Source organism: Oncorhynchus tshawytscha, linkage group LG15 (genome assembly GCF_018296145.1).
Source record: "Oncorhynchus tshawytscha isolate Ot180627B linkage group LG15, Otsh_v2.0, whole genome shotgun sequence".
Classification (NCBI taxonomy): Eukaryota; Metazoa; Chordata; class Actinopteri; order Salmoniformes; family Salmonidae; genus Oncorhynchus; species Oncorhynchus tshawytscha.
This window is the reverse complement of record NC_056443.1, coordinates 19234413-19250192: the sequence shown is the minus strand read 5'-3', so window position 1 is coordinate 19250192 and position 15780 is coordinate 19234413. Positions and strand designations below refer to the sequence as shown.

At 43.6% G+C, this 15780-nt stretch overlaps 1 protein-coding gene across 2 annotated transcripts in view; it reads left to right on the top strand.

The window, feature by feature from the left end:
• arhgef40 (Rho guanine nucleotide exchange factor (GEF) 40) overlaps positions 1-15780 on the top strand; it is a 37336-nt gene that overhangs the window by 9891 nt on the left and 11665 nt on the right. For both annotated transcript variants that reach the window (XM_024373421.2, XM_042298242.1), the window contains exons 2-11: positions 1423-1511; positions 1690-1797; positions 3291-3576; positions 3824-5123; positions 9780-10036; positions 10139-10336; positions 10516-10630; positions 10993-11086; positions 11235-11324; positions 14663-14779. In XM_024373421.2, the coding sequence (XP_024229189.2) occupies positions 3940-5123; positions 9780-10036; positions 10139-10336; positions 10516-10630; positions 10993-11086; positions 11235-11324; positions 14663-14779 (2055 nt within the window). In that variant the 5' untranslated portion in view covers positions 1423-1511; positions 1690-1797; positions 3291-3576; positions 3824-3939. The remainder of the gene's footprint in view (positions 1-1422; positions 1512-1689; positions 1798-3290; positions 3577-3823; positions 5124-9779; positions 10037-10138; positions 10337-10515; positions 10631-10992; positions 11087-11234; positions 11325-14662; positions 14780-15780) is intronic.

Sequence of the window (15780 nt, the reverse complement as noted above, 5' to 3'; positions counted from 1 at the left end):
AGTTAAGGAAATAAATAGGCCATGATGGCGAAGTAATTACAATATAGCAATTAAACACAGGACTCCGTAACACGGCGGGTATCTGTATGGCTTTTTTTGGTGGCTGAGCGCTGTACTCAGATTATTACATGGTGTGCTTTCGCTGTAAAGCTTTTTTGAAATCTGACACAGCGGTTGCATTAAGGAGAAGTTTATCTTTAATTCTATATGTAACACTTGTATCTTTCATCAAAGTTTATGATGAGTATTTCTGTAAATTGATGTGGCTCTCTGCAAATTCACCAGATGTTTTTGAGGCAAAACATTACTGAACATAACGCGCCAATGTAAACTGAGATTTTTGGATATAAATATGAACTTTATCGAACAAAACATACATGTATTGTGTAACTGGAAGTCCTATGAGTGCCATCTGATGAAGATCATCAAAGGTTAGTGATGAATTATATCTCTATTTCTGCTTTTTGTGACTCCTCTCTTTGGCTGGAAAATGGCTGTATATTTTTTGTGACTAGGTGCTGTCCTCAGATAATCGCAATGTATGCTTTCGCCGTAAAGCCTTTTTGAAATCGTACACTGTGGTTGGATTAACAAGAAGTTTATCTTTAAAATGGTGTTTAATACTTGTATGTTTGAGGAATTTTAATTATGAGATTTCTGTTGTTTGAATTTGGCGCCCTGCAATTTCACTGGCTGTTGTCGAGGTGGGACACTAGCATCCCACATATCCCAGAGAGGTTAAAGCAATGATGGGCTGTCGTTTCTCTTTGCTTATTTTAGCTGCTCTTGCTATAACTTTGAACAAAGAACACGTGTTAATTGAAACGCATTTCCGGTGACTACCTCATGAAGCTGGTTAAGAGAATGCCACGAGTGTGCAAACTTGTCATCAAGGCAAAGGGTGGCTACTTTGAAGAATCTCAAATATAAAATATGTTTTGATTTGTTTAACTCTTTTTTTTGGTTACTACATGATTCCATGTGTGTTATTTCATTGTTTTGATGTCTTCACTAAAATAGTAAAAATAAAGAAATACCCTGGAATGAGTAGGTGTGTCCAAACTTTTGACTGGTACTGTAATACACTATAGGGAATATATAGGGAATAGGGTGCCATTTGGGGCTCAGCTCTAGCGTTCACTGGAACTCCAGGAATTGTTTGACACTCCCCAGACCATGCAACAGGAAGTCGTGTGTGTATGTGTGTGTGTGTGTGTGTATGTTTTTTTGTGCGTGTGTTTGTGTGTGCGCGTTTGTGAGTGGGACAAGCCAGCTGTTTAACACAAACACAGACATAGCAGCAGCCTTTCAATGTTGGGTTTTAGATTAACTCTCTCTCTCTCTCTCTCTCTCTCTCTCTCCTCTCTCTCTCTCTCTCTCTCTCTCTCTCTCTCTCTCTCTCTCTCTCTCTCTCCCTCTCAGGGCTCAGAGGCAGTGGAAGATTGTGTGCAGGGGGCTCTCTCGTCCCTCTACCCCCCTTCGAGAGCACAGCCCCGCCTCTCCTCTCTCAGGTAAACACACACGCACGCACGCACGCACACACACACACACACACACACACACACACACACACACACACACACACACACACACACACACACACACACACACACACAGATGTTTACATGTTTGCTTATACATGTGTGCTTACGTGTGTGTCTGTGTGTGTGTGTTTGCCTATCTGTGCAGGTTTTCTCTGTGTTAGAGTCGACTTATCAGCATGACAGTCTGAGGTACCTGCTGGATTACTTCATCCCAGCAAAACACCTTCTTCACAAACTACAGCAGCATGCCTGTGTGAGTACACAAACACACACACACACACACACACACACACACACACACACACACACACGCACACACACACGCCACTCCCCACAACGTAACACCATCTACTGTATTTGTAGACATGTAAACATACACACAGATGCACGCCTGCACATTGTCGCCCACTTTAGTCTCCGTAACTCCCTCTCTCACAAATGCACAAATAAACAGACCTGGACACATTCTTTCTTTCACACACACATTGGGGAACATTCTCCCACATTGTGATTTTCACACACGCACTCAAAGTGGTCTCTGTTTTCATTGTCGCTCAGTGAAGCAGCCTGGGACGGGAGTAGGAGCATGAGTCATGGTAATAATTCTTTCCATATGTGACTGCTGTGCACTGGGAGAGAGGGAGAGGGAGGGGGAGGGGGAGGAGGAGGAGAAAGAGAGAGAGAGAGAGATGGGGGTTGGAGCCGGGCCCAGGGTGTGGGGGAGTGAGGGAGAGAATGGACAGGGGGGCAGTCATTTCACTGTGGGAAAGTGTGTGTGCGAGTTGCCGACTAGAGAGAACTGATTGAGAAATGGGGGGAAGGAGAGTGGGGCAGAACACTGGGGTACATTGAAGGAGAAAGAGGAGGAGAGAGTGTGTGTGGGTGATGGGGGGTAGATAGAGGGACATAAAAACATGAGTGAGGGATTGATACTCAAAACAGAGGAATGCAGAAGTTATGTTATGTGTGGGGGTTGGGGAGATGTGGGGGTCTATGGTTGAGAATAAGAGTTTCCAATGTCAATGAACAGAATAGGACAGAACGGGAGAGAGTAAGAAATAGAGTGAGAGAGAGAGAGAGAGAGAGAGATGCAGAAAGAGGGGGCAGCAGGGCCAGGAATATAATTTGATAATGGTCTCGTGAGTCGGGGAACATTGGATGAATCGAAGCAGAGGGGGGAGGGAGAGGGCACATGTCATTGGCTAATTGGGGAATGAGAACAGCCAAGGGATTCTAACAGAGTTTAGTCCTCACAGCATGACACACAGAGGAAGGGAAGGAAGAGCAGAGAATAAGGTAGGTAGGTAGGTACAGAATAGATTTACATCTGTTGTGGTGCAGTTTATGGGGTATTGACACTCTCGTGGGAGGCAGTTTCTTTAGGTATTTCATAGTAGTTCTTTGGCTCTCTCTCAGAATCTCTGTGATGTGACTCGTCTCTGACTCTCTCATGCCTGTTTGACTGTTTGACTCTGTTTTGCTCTGTTCCTGTCTCGGTCTTGGTTGCTGGTCAGTGTCCGCCCTGTTTTAATTCTCATTCTAGATATTCTGACTATACATCAATATTTTACTGACTCATTCTCCCTCTCTCTCTCTCTCTCTCTCTCTCTCTCTCTCTCTCTCTCTCTCTCACTCTCTCTCTCTCTCCCTCTATCCCTCTCTCTCTCTCTCTCTCTCTCTCTCTCTCTCTCTCTCTCCTCTCTCTCTCTCTCTCTCTGTCTCTCTCTCTCTCTATCTCTCTTCCAGTCTCAGTATCTGGGTTGTCTGTTCCTCCACTCCGGTTGGCCCCTCTGCCTCGGAGAGAAGATTGTGGTCCAGCTCTCTACTCTGGACTGGAGGCTGCTGCGCAGTACCGACTTCTACTTGCAGGTGGTTCCCTTCTCCACACGCTGCCCCCGCCTGGCCCTCAAGTGTTTGGCCCCCGGGGGCCGCAACGTCCAAGAGGTCCTGGTGCCCGAGTCACAGCACCCCCTGGTGTTCACTACAGAGTGGCTGCACAGTGTCAACAAGGAGAGGGGCTACAAAAGAGAAGGTGCGAGATGCAGGGAAGGAAGGGAGGGAGGAAACAAGGGAGTGTGGGAAAGGAGAAAGGGGTTGATGTAAGAGAGTGTATGAATTTCTCTGTCTGTCCCTTTCCTCTCTCTCCATCCTTCCCTCTCCCCCTCTCTTCCCCCTCCCTCTCTCCGGCGCTCCCTTTCTCTCACTCCTTTCTCCTATCTTTCCCCTATTTCTCCTTCCCTCCTCCCTTCCTCTCATTCCTCCCTCTCTCTCTTTCTCAGGAGGTGGAGGGTTAGATACGTGTCTGGTCAGTACGTGTGACGGGGTGGTCCGCCTACCGTGGGAGGAGGTGGTCTACCCCAAGTTCATCCATAACCCATCGGACGACCTGACTACCATGGCTGACCACCCAACCTCCGTCTCCGACCACACCACCGACCTCACCCCGGTGGTGGGCCTCGGCCTGGGTGGCTGGGGGGGCTCCTCCTCTGGAGAACCAGACTCCTGTTCCTGGGACGAAGAAGACGATGACCTACCTCCAGACAGTGTAGATGCAGAGGCCGTTCTACCCCGCCGACGGTGCAGCGAGGATGGTTTAGGGAGGACGACGAGGCATCACCAAATGGCTGGTGATGGGGACTACGTGGAACTCCTGGAGCCCAGGGGGGGTCCGGACGGCGGCACAGACCCCAGGCAGAGGTACCTGGAGATGCATGGGATCTGTAAGACCAAGACCCTGCCGCTGTGTAGGAGGAGCAAGGCTATCAAGCTCCGCAGAGGGAAGGCCTGGGGGTACGGGCGACTGGACGCAGCCGGGGGCAGTAGGGGCGTCCTGGGGGGTAAGAGGGACTCTGTGACCCACCGGGGGGACTGGTTACCCCCCCGCCCCCTGCCTAGAGTTATCGATGTAGGCCGAGCGAGACGGTCTGAGTCGTACCCCTCCTCGCTTCAGAACTCTGACGAAGGGGAGAAACAGGCCCTCGGAAAAGACCCAGAAGGCCTAGGAAGCCAGGGGCTATATTTTGATGGTCCATCCAAGGAGAGGAGGCCCGGGGTGGGCAGGGAGAGGGAGGGCAGTGGGTGTAACGTTACACAACCATGCAGGGACAGCCATGGAAGTAACAGTTTGGTAGCAAGCGAGACAACAAATCCCAAAGCAGCGCACGTTGTAGAGGGCCAATTGGATCAAAGCTCTCGCTCTGAATCTGTGTTTGAGGATACTGATAAGTCACTGAGTGGAGACAGCGACACCATGCCCACTACAGACACACGAGGAAGTGGGGAGAATGTGGCGAGGCCATTGATTGATATTCCAGGAAATGGGGAGAATGTGGACAGCCCGTTAGCAGATGGATCTGAAACCCAGAAAGGAAGACATTCCACTAGTGACTCTTGTGTACCAGACAAAACAGCAGACTCGACAGAACACAGAGGGACGGAACGTTCTCTCTCTCGACCCGGTACTGACGCTGACCCAAAGGGAGCAACAACTCCAGAAGAGAGGGCTGAAGGAAAGACGGAGGAGATAGGAGTGTGTCCTCGAGGAAAGGAAGTAAAAACGGGAGGATTCAGGGCACCCAGGTAACTTCATAACTTCTTACAAAGATGCTTATTTTGTAACTTGGGAGGTGTCGGAACAAAAAGTGAGCCGAGAGGGGGGTGACCTGGGGTGCTCTGAGATACCGTAACACTTGAAAAAACGATCACCTTTATACTAAAGCAATAATAAAGCATCACATGCGTTATCGTTGCTTTTGCGTGCTGGCATAGAGCAGTAGAGTAGAGGCGCTTGCAGAAGTTGCACACGTGGGAAAATGTGGCCCATTTTAGATGACTGGCGACATTATCAGAATCTTTTTTTAAATACCTCACAAACGATCAAAATGGCAGGCTACTTTGACACTCACAAACTGAGAATCTGAGATAATTTAAAAACGACCCTGTCTTCAATCCATCAATAGTCTAGGCCTAGGTGTGTGGATCACCATATTGTACAATATGAGGAGGAAATGATAGTCCTAAAAAAGAAACCTGCGTGTTTTACTTTGTAAAACAATGCTGTTCGCTCAACAGCTCTATTTGGAAATGAATAACACATTTTGTACCCTACAGATCAGTGGCCATCAGTGCCATTTAATATTTTTTATTTGATTTGTATGGCCTTATTTCTATTACAGCATATTGGATGACTGTCATTCATATTCCATTCACCCAGTTCAATGTAACATCGAGAGGTTTAGCCTACTACATTTCCTATACCCATCATGATGTTGCTACAACCTAGCTTACGAATGAAAGTTTACAACATAGGTCGAAAGAAAAATGTGAGTAATCAAGGTGACAGACACTGTCTTGCACACTCTTGCCTGCATCTAGCTGATCTAGGGCGTAATCATTAGTCCAGTTGCAGACGTTTTTATTGGACAAATTCAGGTATGTTTATCCCGTTTCATTCAGTTTGCTTCCATTTGAGAAACATTTTTCAACAGAATCGGCAGAATGAATACACCTCTGATCACACACAAACACAGTTCCCTTTCATAGCAGCCACATACAAACATCATGATCACTTTGCTTGTTGTATAATTCCTTCCCGCATCTACGCACTCTCCTCCTCTCACCTTTTCCCTTCACTTGTAGACTTCAGTGCACAATACAACAGCTGTCTGTGACCAGGCGAAAAACTTTTCAAAGTTTCGTATCATAACCGCAATCCGCTACACCACAGCCTACAGTTGAAGTTGGAAACGTACATACACCTTAGCCAAATACATTTAAACTCAGTTTTTCACAATTCCTGACATTTAATCCTTGTAAAAATTCCCTGTTTTATGTCAGTTAGGATCACCACTGTATTTTAAGAATGTGAAATGTCAGAATAATAGTAGAAATAAGGATTTATTTCAGCTTTTATTTATTTCATCACATTCCCAGTGGGTCAGAAGTTTACATACAATCAATTAGTATTTGGCAGCATTGCCTTTAAATTGTTTAACTATGGTCAAACCTTTCGGGTAGCCTTCCACAAGCTTCCCACAATAAGTTGGGTGAATTTTGGCCCATTCCTCCTGACAGAGCTGGTGTAACTGAGTCAGGTATGTAGGCCTCCTTGCTCCCACACGCTTTTTCAGTTCTGCCCACAAATGTTTTATGGGATTGAGGTCAGGGCTTTGTGATGGCCACTCCAATACCTTGACTTTGTTGTACTTAAGCCATTTTGCCACAATTTTGGAAGTATGCTTGGGGTCAATGTTCATTTGGAAGACCCATTTGCGACCAAGCTTTAACTTCCTGACTGATGTCTTGAGATGTTGCTTCAATTTATCCACATAATTTTCGTTCCTCATGAAGCCATCTATTTTGTGAAGTGCACTAATCCCTCCTGCAGCAAAGTACCCCCACAACATGATGCTGCCACCCCCGTGCTTCATGGTTGGGATGGTGTTCTTCGGCTTGAAAGCCAACCTCTTTTTCCACCAAACATAACAATGGTCATTCTGGCCAGTTCTATATTTTTGTTTCATCAGACCAGAGGACATTTCTCCAAAAAGTATGATCTTTGTCCCCATGTGCAGTTGCAAACTGTAGTCTGTTTTTTTTTATGGCGGTTTAGGAGCAGTGGCTTCTTCCTTGCTGAGTGGTCTTTCAGGTTATGTCGATTTAGGACTTGTTTTGCTGTGGATATAGATACTTTTGTACCTGTTTCCTCCAGCATCTTCACAAGGTCCTTTGCTGTTGTTCTGGGATTGATTTGCACTTTTCACACCAAAGTACTTTCATCTCTAGGAGACAGAAATCGTCTCCTTCCTGAGCGGTATGACAGCTTCGTGGTCCCATGGTGTTTATACTTGCGTACTATTGTTTGTACAGATGAACGTGGTACCTTCAGGCGTTTGGAAATTGCTCCCAAGGGTGAACCAGACTTGTGGAGGTCTACATTTTTTTCTGAGGTCTTGACTGATTTCTTTTGATTTTCCCATGATGTCAAGCGAAGAGGCACTGAGTTTGAAGGTAGGCCTTGAAATACATCCACAGGTACACCTCCAATTGACTCAAATGATGTCAATTAGCCTATCAGAAGCTTCTAAAGCCATGACATCATTTTCTGGAATTTTCCAAGTTGTTTAAGGCACAGTCAACTTAGTGTATGTAAACTTCTGACCCACTGGAATTGTAATACAGTGAATTATAAGTGAAATAATCTGTCTGTAAACAATTGTTTGAAAAATGACTTGTGTCATGCACAAATTAGATGTCCTCACCGACTTGCCAAAACTGTAGTTTGTTAACAATACATTTGTGAAGTGGTTGAAAAACAAGTTTTAATGACTCCAACCTAAGTGTATATAAACTTCCGACTTCAACTGTACATCGTTGTCACCATATTAGCTAACGTCATAGTCGACATAGCTTCTAGAGCTAACACGTTAGTCCCCACTAAAATCATGCAGTACAGTGCACAGCAAGCAGTAACACCGGCAAGCCCCGTTGGCAATAAATTAATAAAACCAAAGCTTACCTTGACTTGGAAGAGTTCCAATGCTGGATAGCCATAGCCAGCTAGCTAACATAGCATCTCTCTCTGTTTGAGTAGGCTAAACTAGCTAGCTGCATTCTCTCTCTCTCTCTCTCTCTTGCTTCTCCTTCATTTTTGAAGAAATTAATTTGTTCAAAACTGTTCAACTTTTGTCTTTCTCTCTCTTTAAGTCAACTACTCACCACTTGTTATCCGATGCGGTGCTATCTAGTTGTAGCTAATGCTTTCAGTACTAGATGTATTATTTTATCCTTTGATTGGGTGGACATCATGTCAGTTAATGCTGCAAGAGCTCTGATAGGTTTGAGGACATCATCAGGAAGTTGTCATAATTACTGTGTAAGTCTATATAAGGGGACGAGAATAATGAGCCTCCTAGGTTTTGTATTGAAGTCAATGTACCCAGAGGAGGACGGAAACGAGCTGTCCTCTGGCTACACCATGGTGCTTCCCCAGAGAGTGCTGTTGAGGCTACTGTAGACCTTCATTGCAAAACAGTATGTTTTAATAAATTATTTGGTGATGTGAATATATTTAGCATAGTTTTATCTAAAAATTATAACTTTTTAAATGTTTAAAATGTTTGTTTTTTTATCTTAAATTCACTGAGGAGGATGGTCCTTCCCTTTGTCCTCTGAGGAGCCTTCACTGCTACAGACAGATTAGTCTTCTCTTTTCAGCAGAATCCATTTGCTTTCCAACCTGGGTTTCCCGTGATTGTATTTGAAATTTTGTTTTGGCTGCATGCTGTTCACTGACAGATTTGCCATGTGTTCCTGGCTGTAGACCTTTGATTGGGCTACACACAATCCACAGCTAGGCCATAAAAAAATATGCTATTGATCCTCTGTGGCTAAATTATAGGCCTACTCCTGGTGTATTATTTTATTTATTTCAATTTATCAGGGGTGCTGCAAAACCTCCAACATCTTTCCTGCTGCTATGATTCTGTAAGGAAATACATGTTTTTAGTAAGCAGGAGAATTACAGAGAAGGCAACTTGAATTAACTCTGATTTACTTTATTAGAATTTTTACAATTCAAACAGAGAAAATAATTTTTCATGCCACGAGAGGTACCGCATCCTGGCCAATGCGTTCCGGAATGAAACATTGAAAAATTGAGAGACCCCAGTTCCTGTTCCGGCAGGATCTGGCTCAAATTAAGCACTGAATGTAATAACGTTTTGTGTGCAGGTACAATTCCTTCACATACGGATATAGTACACTTACGGTCTAATACAGGTGATTTTCGTTGTTGGACATAAAATACTGTAAAATCACCAGGAAATCAGCTCCAAGTGATTTTAATTTAGGAAATATGTTCTCATGTATTCCCACACATAAATATAGAAACGTATGTGATCGTATCCCAATATAATCAAGGTTTAGAATGTTGATGTTTGTATTTCGTTTTGGGCTTCTTGCTGTCATTTAGTAGTGTACAAATTATTTATAATTATAATATCATTGTAAATAATTTGTACACTACTAAATTAATGTGAATTATTAAGTGGATTGTAATTAATAGGATTATATTTTTTTAGAACCTCAATTACACTACAAGTTTTACATTGCAGGAAAGTTCTCCAGCAACAGGGTGATCAAATTAAGATCCTACATCTGTAGGATTCACCATAACTATTAACCGCACACTCAGTATTACATCCCTGTATGACATCACTGTATCTTCTCTCTCAGGAGGAAGAGGAAAGGGAGAGGGGGAAAGGGGAAGGCTAAAAGTGGGTGTCGTGGCAACCAGAAGACTCGAGACCAGGCCGGTTCCAAACCACCAAGTAAAACACCTCAGCATGGTCCCGCCATCTCCTCGACAACCAACCTGCCAATCACTACAACCAACCTATCAGAGGCAACACAGCAGCCTGAGGCGGCGGATAAAGAGGTCACACCAGTCAATGAAGGACAAGAAAAAGCTGAGATTGGGGAAAGCAATACAGGTTAGATTTTAGCTTCTTTTTGAGAAGTTTTTATGTCAATTGGATAAAAAGTATATGGCTAGAATACATTATTCTCATGCCTATTCATGCTTTTACCAACAGAAAACCAGGTTGTCCAACCAGAAGTCTCACCTGACACAACTACTAGCCAATCAGGCACATCCTTATCTAACCACTCTACAGAGGAGTTAGGGGCAGAGACATCTCCTGACCTATCAAATGGCCTATCACCTAAAGCCCCTCCTCTCCTAAGGGAATTGGACACAGAACTCCTCCAATCAGGAAAGCTGATGTTGACAGGTGGGTCATCTTTTATATCCATCTCATTTACTATCCTTCCATCCCTTTACCCTTACTTTCCTTTTATTCATACTTATCCACCCTTCAACACTCTTGCAATTATCCACTTTCATCCTCTCTCTCTCTCTTATTCTCTCTCTCTCTACCCCCTCCTCCTCCCACCCTCTCTCTGTCTGTAGGTACGGTGGACAGGCTGGGACGGGCTGTGGTTGTCACTGAAACGCACCTCCCAGAGGACGGTTGCCGTGCGGACGAGATGGGCCGTGTCTTGGCCTGTTATCACAGGATCACCCGGTAATATTCTGTCACTATGGCAAACTGTCCATATCACAGTCTCGTCTGGGGGACCCTTTATAGTATAACACTCATAGCACTACTGGCAGCTTCTCTATATAGTGTATTTATTCTAATTAAAAAATGTTTTATGCATTATTGGGAAGGGCACATAAGCAAGCATTTCACTTTTGGTCAACAATTGTGGTTTACAAAGCATGTGACAAATAACATTTTATTTCACCTGATTTTGATTTGAGCTAGCGATGACACTTTATATAGTGGTTTTTATAGTTGTTTTTGACAGAAACTGAAACTCGAAGTTAGGTGTTTCATTTTATTCCGCCTTCACCTCTCCCCCTATCTCTTTCTCCCTCAATCAGCTCTTCTGCTAAAGAGCGAGGCCTAACAGTAATAGTAGACAGTAGACAATCTCCTCCCTCCGCTCTCTGCCTCGCTGCACTGAAACAATTACAGGTGAGAAAGAGTTAAATGTTGAAGTGCTAAGAGTGTTTATACATGTACTGTATGTGTTTATATGTAGACATGTGTTTATGTTGAGAGGGCGTCTCTAATGTGTGTTTGTACGTCTGTGTGTGCGTGTGTGTGCGTGCGCGCGTTCCAGGCTGTGGTCCCGGGAGGTCTTGGCTCTGTCCTCATTCTGGTGGAGGAGCAGCACCAGGAGTCATCTACACACAGTCTAGATGGAGTAGAGGTGACTACACACACACACACACACACACACACACTTCTCTCGTGTCTCATCAACACAAGCAATTCGCTACACCCACAATAACATTGGCTAAATAAGTTTGAGTGACCAATCAAATTTGATTGGATTTGATTATCACTCCATTTGACCCGTGTCACTTTAATAGAAAATGATGTCATATGTTTTTATAAAATGGACTATCCTTCATCCTCCCTACTCGTCCCTTCAGTGGCAATTGTTACTGTGGACTATGAAACTATTTTACATCCCATGGGCTTATTAACACTAAAGATAACAATTACATTTTAGAAAAACTATGGCAACACTAGCTATCCCCTCGTGGAATTTGAAAGGCCTTAATATGTCTATCAAGTGTTTCAGCCGTCTTGATATTCTAGCTAGAAACCATATTGACATACAGAAGCAATGCTCCAAGAAACACACCTGCACCAAAAGTACACACATGGAATAGGGAACCTTTGTGATGGACCGCCTCGGTCTTATGTAGCAACATTTGAAATAGTGTTTTTTTGCATTGGATAAAAGTAGAGACTGCAGTTGAGGAACAATTGGAAAGAAATTCTGCTTTGAAAGTGAATCAAATTGTAACCCCACTTCTGAGAAAATTGCCCTCGAATGTTTTGGTCCACCTACTGGAGAGCTTGTCTTTGTCTACACACCCATTCAGCATCGTTCACACCATCTTAAGCCGTAATCATTAAAGAGATGGGTGGGGCTAAGTTTATTTGACACATGCACAGGATACAGAAGGTGTAAAAGGTACACTGAATTGGTTACTTGCATAGTAGTTTTTCAAAAACAGAAAGTGTCCAGGTAAAAATATTTTATAACTATTAGATGATGCTTACCCAACACACTTGTCTAAATTGATGGGTCATGTGAAGGAAATGCTATAACCACCCCCCAGCCACATCTAGCTGAGTGGATGGGAAACTATTGTCTAGACATGTACACATGTTCATGAAATACAGTAGATGGCCGTAATCACCCCCAGACACACCTGGCTAATGTGATGGGTCATGTAATTATCCGGCCGAAGTGGAGTCTTTTTGTTTAGACATGTAGCTAGCTAGGTAGCTAGCTAGCTAAACAATGAACCGGTATAATCCCAACTCATACTTTTACCAATACAAACATTGTCATAGCTGTAGTATGAATCTGCAGGTAGCTAAAGCTTACAAACTAGGTTCAATGTTACAGTAGCTTGCTAACATTAGGCTATAACTAGCAATGCAAATGGGTTTCTGAAATAATATTACTACACAGATCATACACGTAACATTAGCTAGCGAGCCAGCAAGCTAATTAACAGTACGCTTTAACCTGTCTAGGACACAGGTTCCGCTAACGGAAACCTCCAACATTCCGCTGAAAAGGCAGCGCGGGAAATTCACCTTTTTGACTAAATCTGAAAATGTAGCTAAACTCTTACCCATATACATGGATGAACACTTCACAGCAGACTGGAACCATTTAACTCTGTTTTGTTTGTAGCTACATCTTGTTTGGCAAGCGTTGTGTCAAGTCACTCCGGGTCACACTGACCGTGGAATGTGCAGAAAGTAGCCCATCACTTTTTCCAACTCATCTGTCGATGGCGCAATTTAGATTTTGTGTGTGTGCAAAGTTTCAGACTGATCCAGTGAAGCATAGTCTGCCCAAATGTGCCGAATTGGTCAATTGATACATTTTCAAGTACATAACTATAGAGAACATACAAATTATATGGTAATAAAAAATGTATATTTACACACTCCCAGGAAGGTCATACATGATGGAAAATTAGCTTTAACATTAACATTATTTACCTTGTATCAAACCATTTGCCGTAATAAAAGTTTTTTGTTGTTGTGGACTATCCTCAAACAATAGCATGGTATTGTTTCAGTGTAATAGCTACTGTAAATTGGACAGTGCAGTTAGATTAACAAGAATTTAAGCTTTCTGCCCCTGTAAGACATGTCTATGTCCTGGGAAACTTTCTTGTTTCTAATCACATTAGCACATAAGTTGTAAACAAATCCAAACGAGCGTTCAGGTCCAGCCGAACGTCGGACAAAAAGTTCAAAAAGTTCCGTTACAGCCCGTAGAAACTTGTCAAACTAAGTATAGAGTCAATCTTTAGGATGTTTTTAACATAAATCTTCAATAATATTCCAACCGGAGAATTCCTATGTCTGTAGGAAAGCAATGGAACGAGAGCTAACTCTCTCGTGAACGAGCATCAGAGCCTGTGGCACTCTGCCAGACACCTGGCTCAATCCCCTCTCATTCGCCCCCACTTCACAGTAGAAGCCTCAAACAAAGTTCTAAAGACTGTTGACATCTAGTGGAAGCCCTAGGAAGTGCAATATGACCCCATTTACACTGTATATTGGAATGGCAAAGAGTTGAAGAACTACACACCTCAGATTTCCCACTTCCTGGTTGGATTTCTTCTCAGGTTTTCGCCTGCCATATGAGTTCTGTTATACTCACAGACAACATTCAAACCGTTTTAGAAACTTCAGAGTGTTTTCTATCCAATACTACTAATAATATGCATATATTAGCATCTGGGACAGAGTAGCTGGCAGTTTACTCTGGGCACCTTATTCATCCAAGCTACTCAATACTGCCCCCCTGTCGCCTAGAAGTTAAAAAAGGATTATTCTCAGATAACCTCTGTCGTCTATTACATATCTTACATGCTTTATCAGAGACCAAAGCTCCTGGGAAGTTCTATCTCTCGAGGGGATAAGTGGTGGAGGAGTTGGGGGGCGGATGGATGGATAGAGGTATGGGGGGTTGGGACTAACAACCAGCCTGTGTTGCTAGGCGGGGTGGGAAGGGGTAGATGCGGGGGGTTGGACGGAGACATGTTGGGCAGGGGGGAATGGGATGGGTAGTTGGAGGTGTAGGCCCACCTCTTTTTGTTTGTATTTATTTGTTTATTTTCTTGAGTGGCAGCCTGCACGTACATATGGTATAAACGGTGTAAAATAATGTGAATATTGTAGCTGTAACCCCCCAACAACAACAAAAATGACAAGGCAAAACAAAACAAAAGCACAAAAAAATGAAGTAGTAATATTTATTGAATTGTACCTTTTTCAAACTACTGCGCCAACCCAAACTTGACTGGCTCAAATATTTTCTTTTCACATGGTCTTTTTCATCACAGTTCCAGCAACTATGGTCAATGCGTAACCAGACCAGCTCAGTACAGCTTGATTTGGCTTGGCTCCGTTTGGCTCAGTAGTGGGAACAGTCTTCTAGATTCTGACCCTTTATCACTTCCTTCCCAGAATCTGATGTTCTTTTCTCTGTGTCCTGTGTAGGTGCACACGGTGCGAGGGACAGGGGTCCTTCAGCAGTATATAGACAGGCAGCAGCTGCCCCTGGAGATGGACGGAGACTACAAACATTGCCACTCTGACTGGCTGGCCTTCAGACTGGTGAGAGATGGCGGGAGGTAGGGAGGAATGGAGTTAAGGTAGAGGAAGGAGAGAGAGATGGAATGAGACTACAAACACTGCTGCTATGATTGGCTGGCCTTCAGACTGGTGAGAGGGGAGTGAGAGAGAGAGGATGAGATGGGGAGGGGAAGGTATGGATGGAGGGAGGGAGGGAGAGAGAGGGGAAGAGGGGAGAGGGAAGGCAGGGAAAGAGAGAGAGAAAAGTCTGTTCCCAGCATGTCTAGCACTCAGAATGTCACATTTGAATGTCAAGACTTATAGTCATAAAGTGCAGCCTATTCTTTCTCAAATCAATTCAGATTCCACATGCAGCTAAATCAATACACCGCTATTGGCATTTTGAATATGAGACTGGACTGATTTGTCTATTCTCACTTATTTCAAATTGAATAGGCTGCACTTTATGACTATAAGTCTTGGCATTCTGTGCTAAACTTGACATTCTGAGTGCTGGACGCACGAGCACACACACTCACGTATGTTAGCCATGGCATTTGACTTGAATGAAAAAGTTAACTCACAAACAATGTCATTTCTTTAAATGCTTACGATTTCTGTCCTGTGGATATTAAAGGTGCAATGTGCAGAAATCGCTCCGCCATTTCCTGGTTGCTATAATTTCGAATAGTTCGCCTATTTCAGTTTAAGTGGCAAAACAATCAATGTTTAGTGTAGAGAATTATTGTACCATCTAAACCTCTGTGAAATGTATTTTCAATAACCCAAAATATTGTATTGTCAGTTGTTTGAAGCTGGTGTACAAAAGCGAACGTAAAAGATGCATAAAACGGGAAGCATAAAAATAGCACACATAGAACAGATCTACCGCTTCTTAGACCTGCTTTCAATGGCAATGGCAGATTTATAACTCACATTTCTATGTGATTTTGTCAGGTCGTCCAAAAAGTTACATATTGCAGCTTTAAAGTTATGAAATCAGCAGTATCAATGGTCATGTTTTCACCATCAAGCCCTACTAT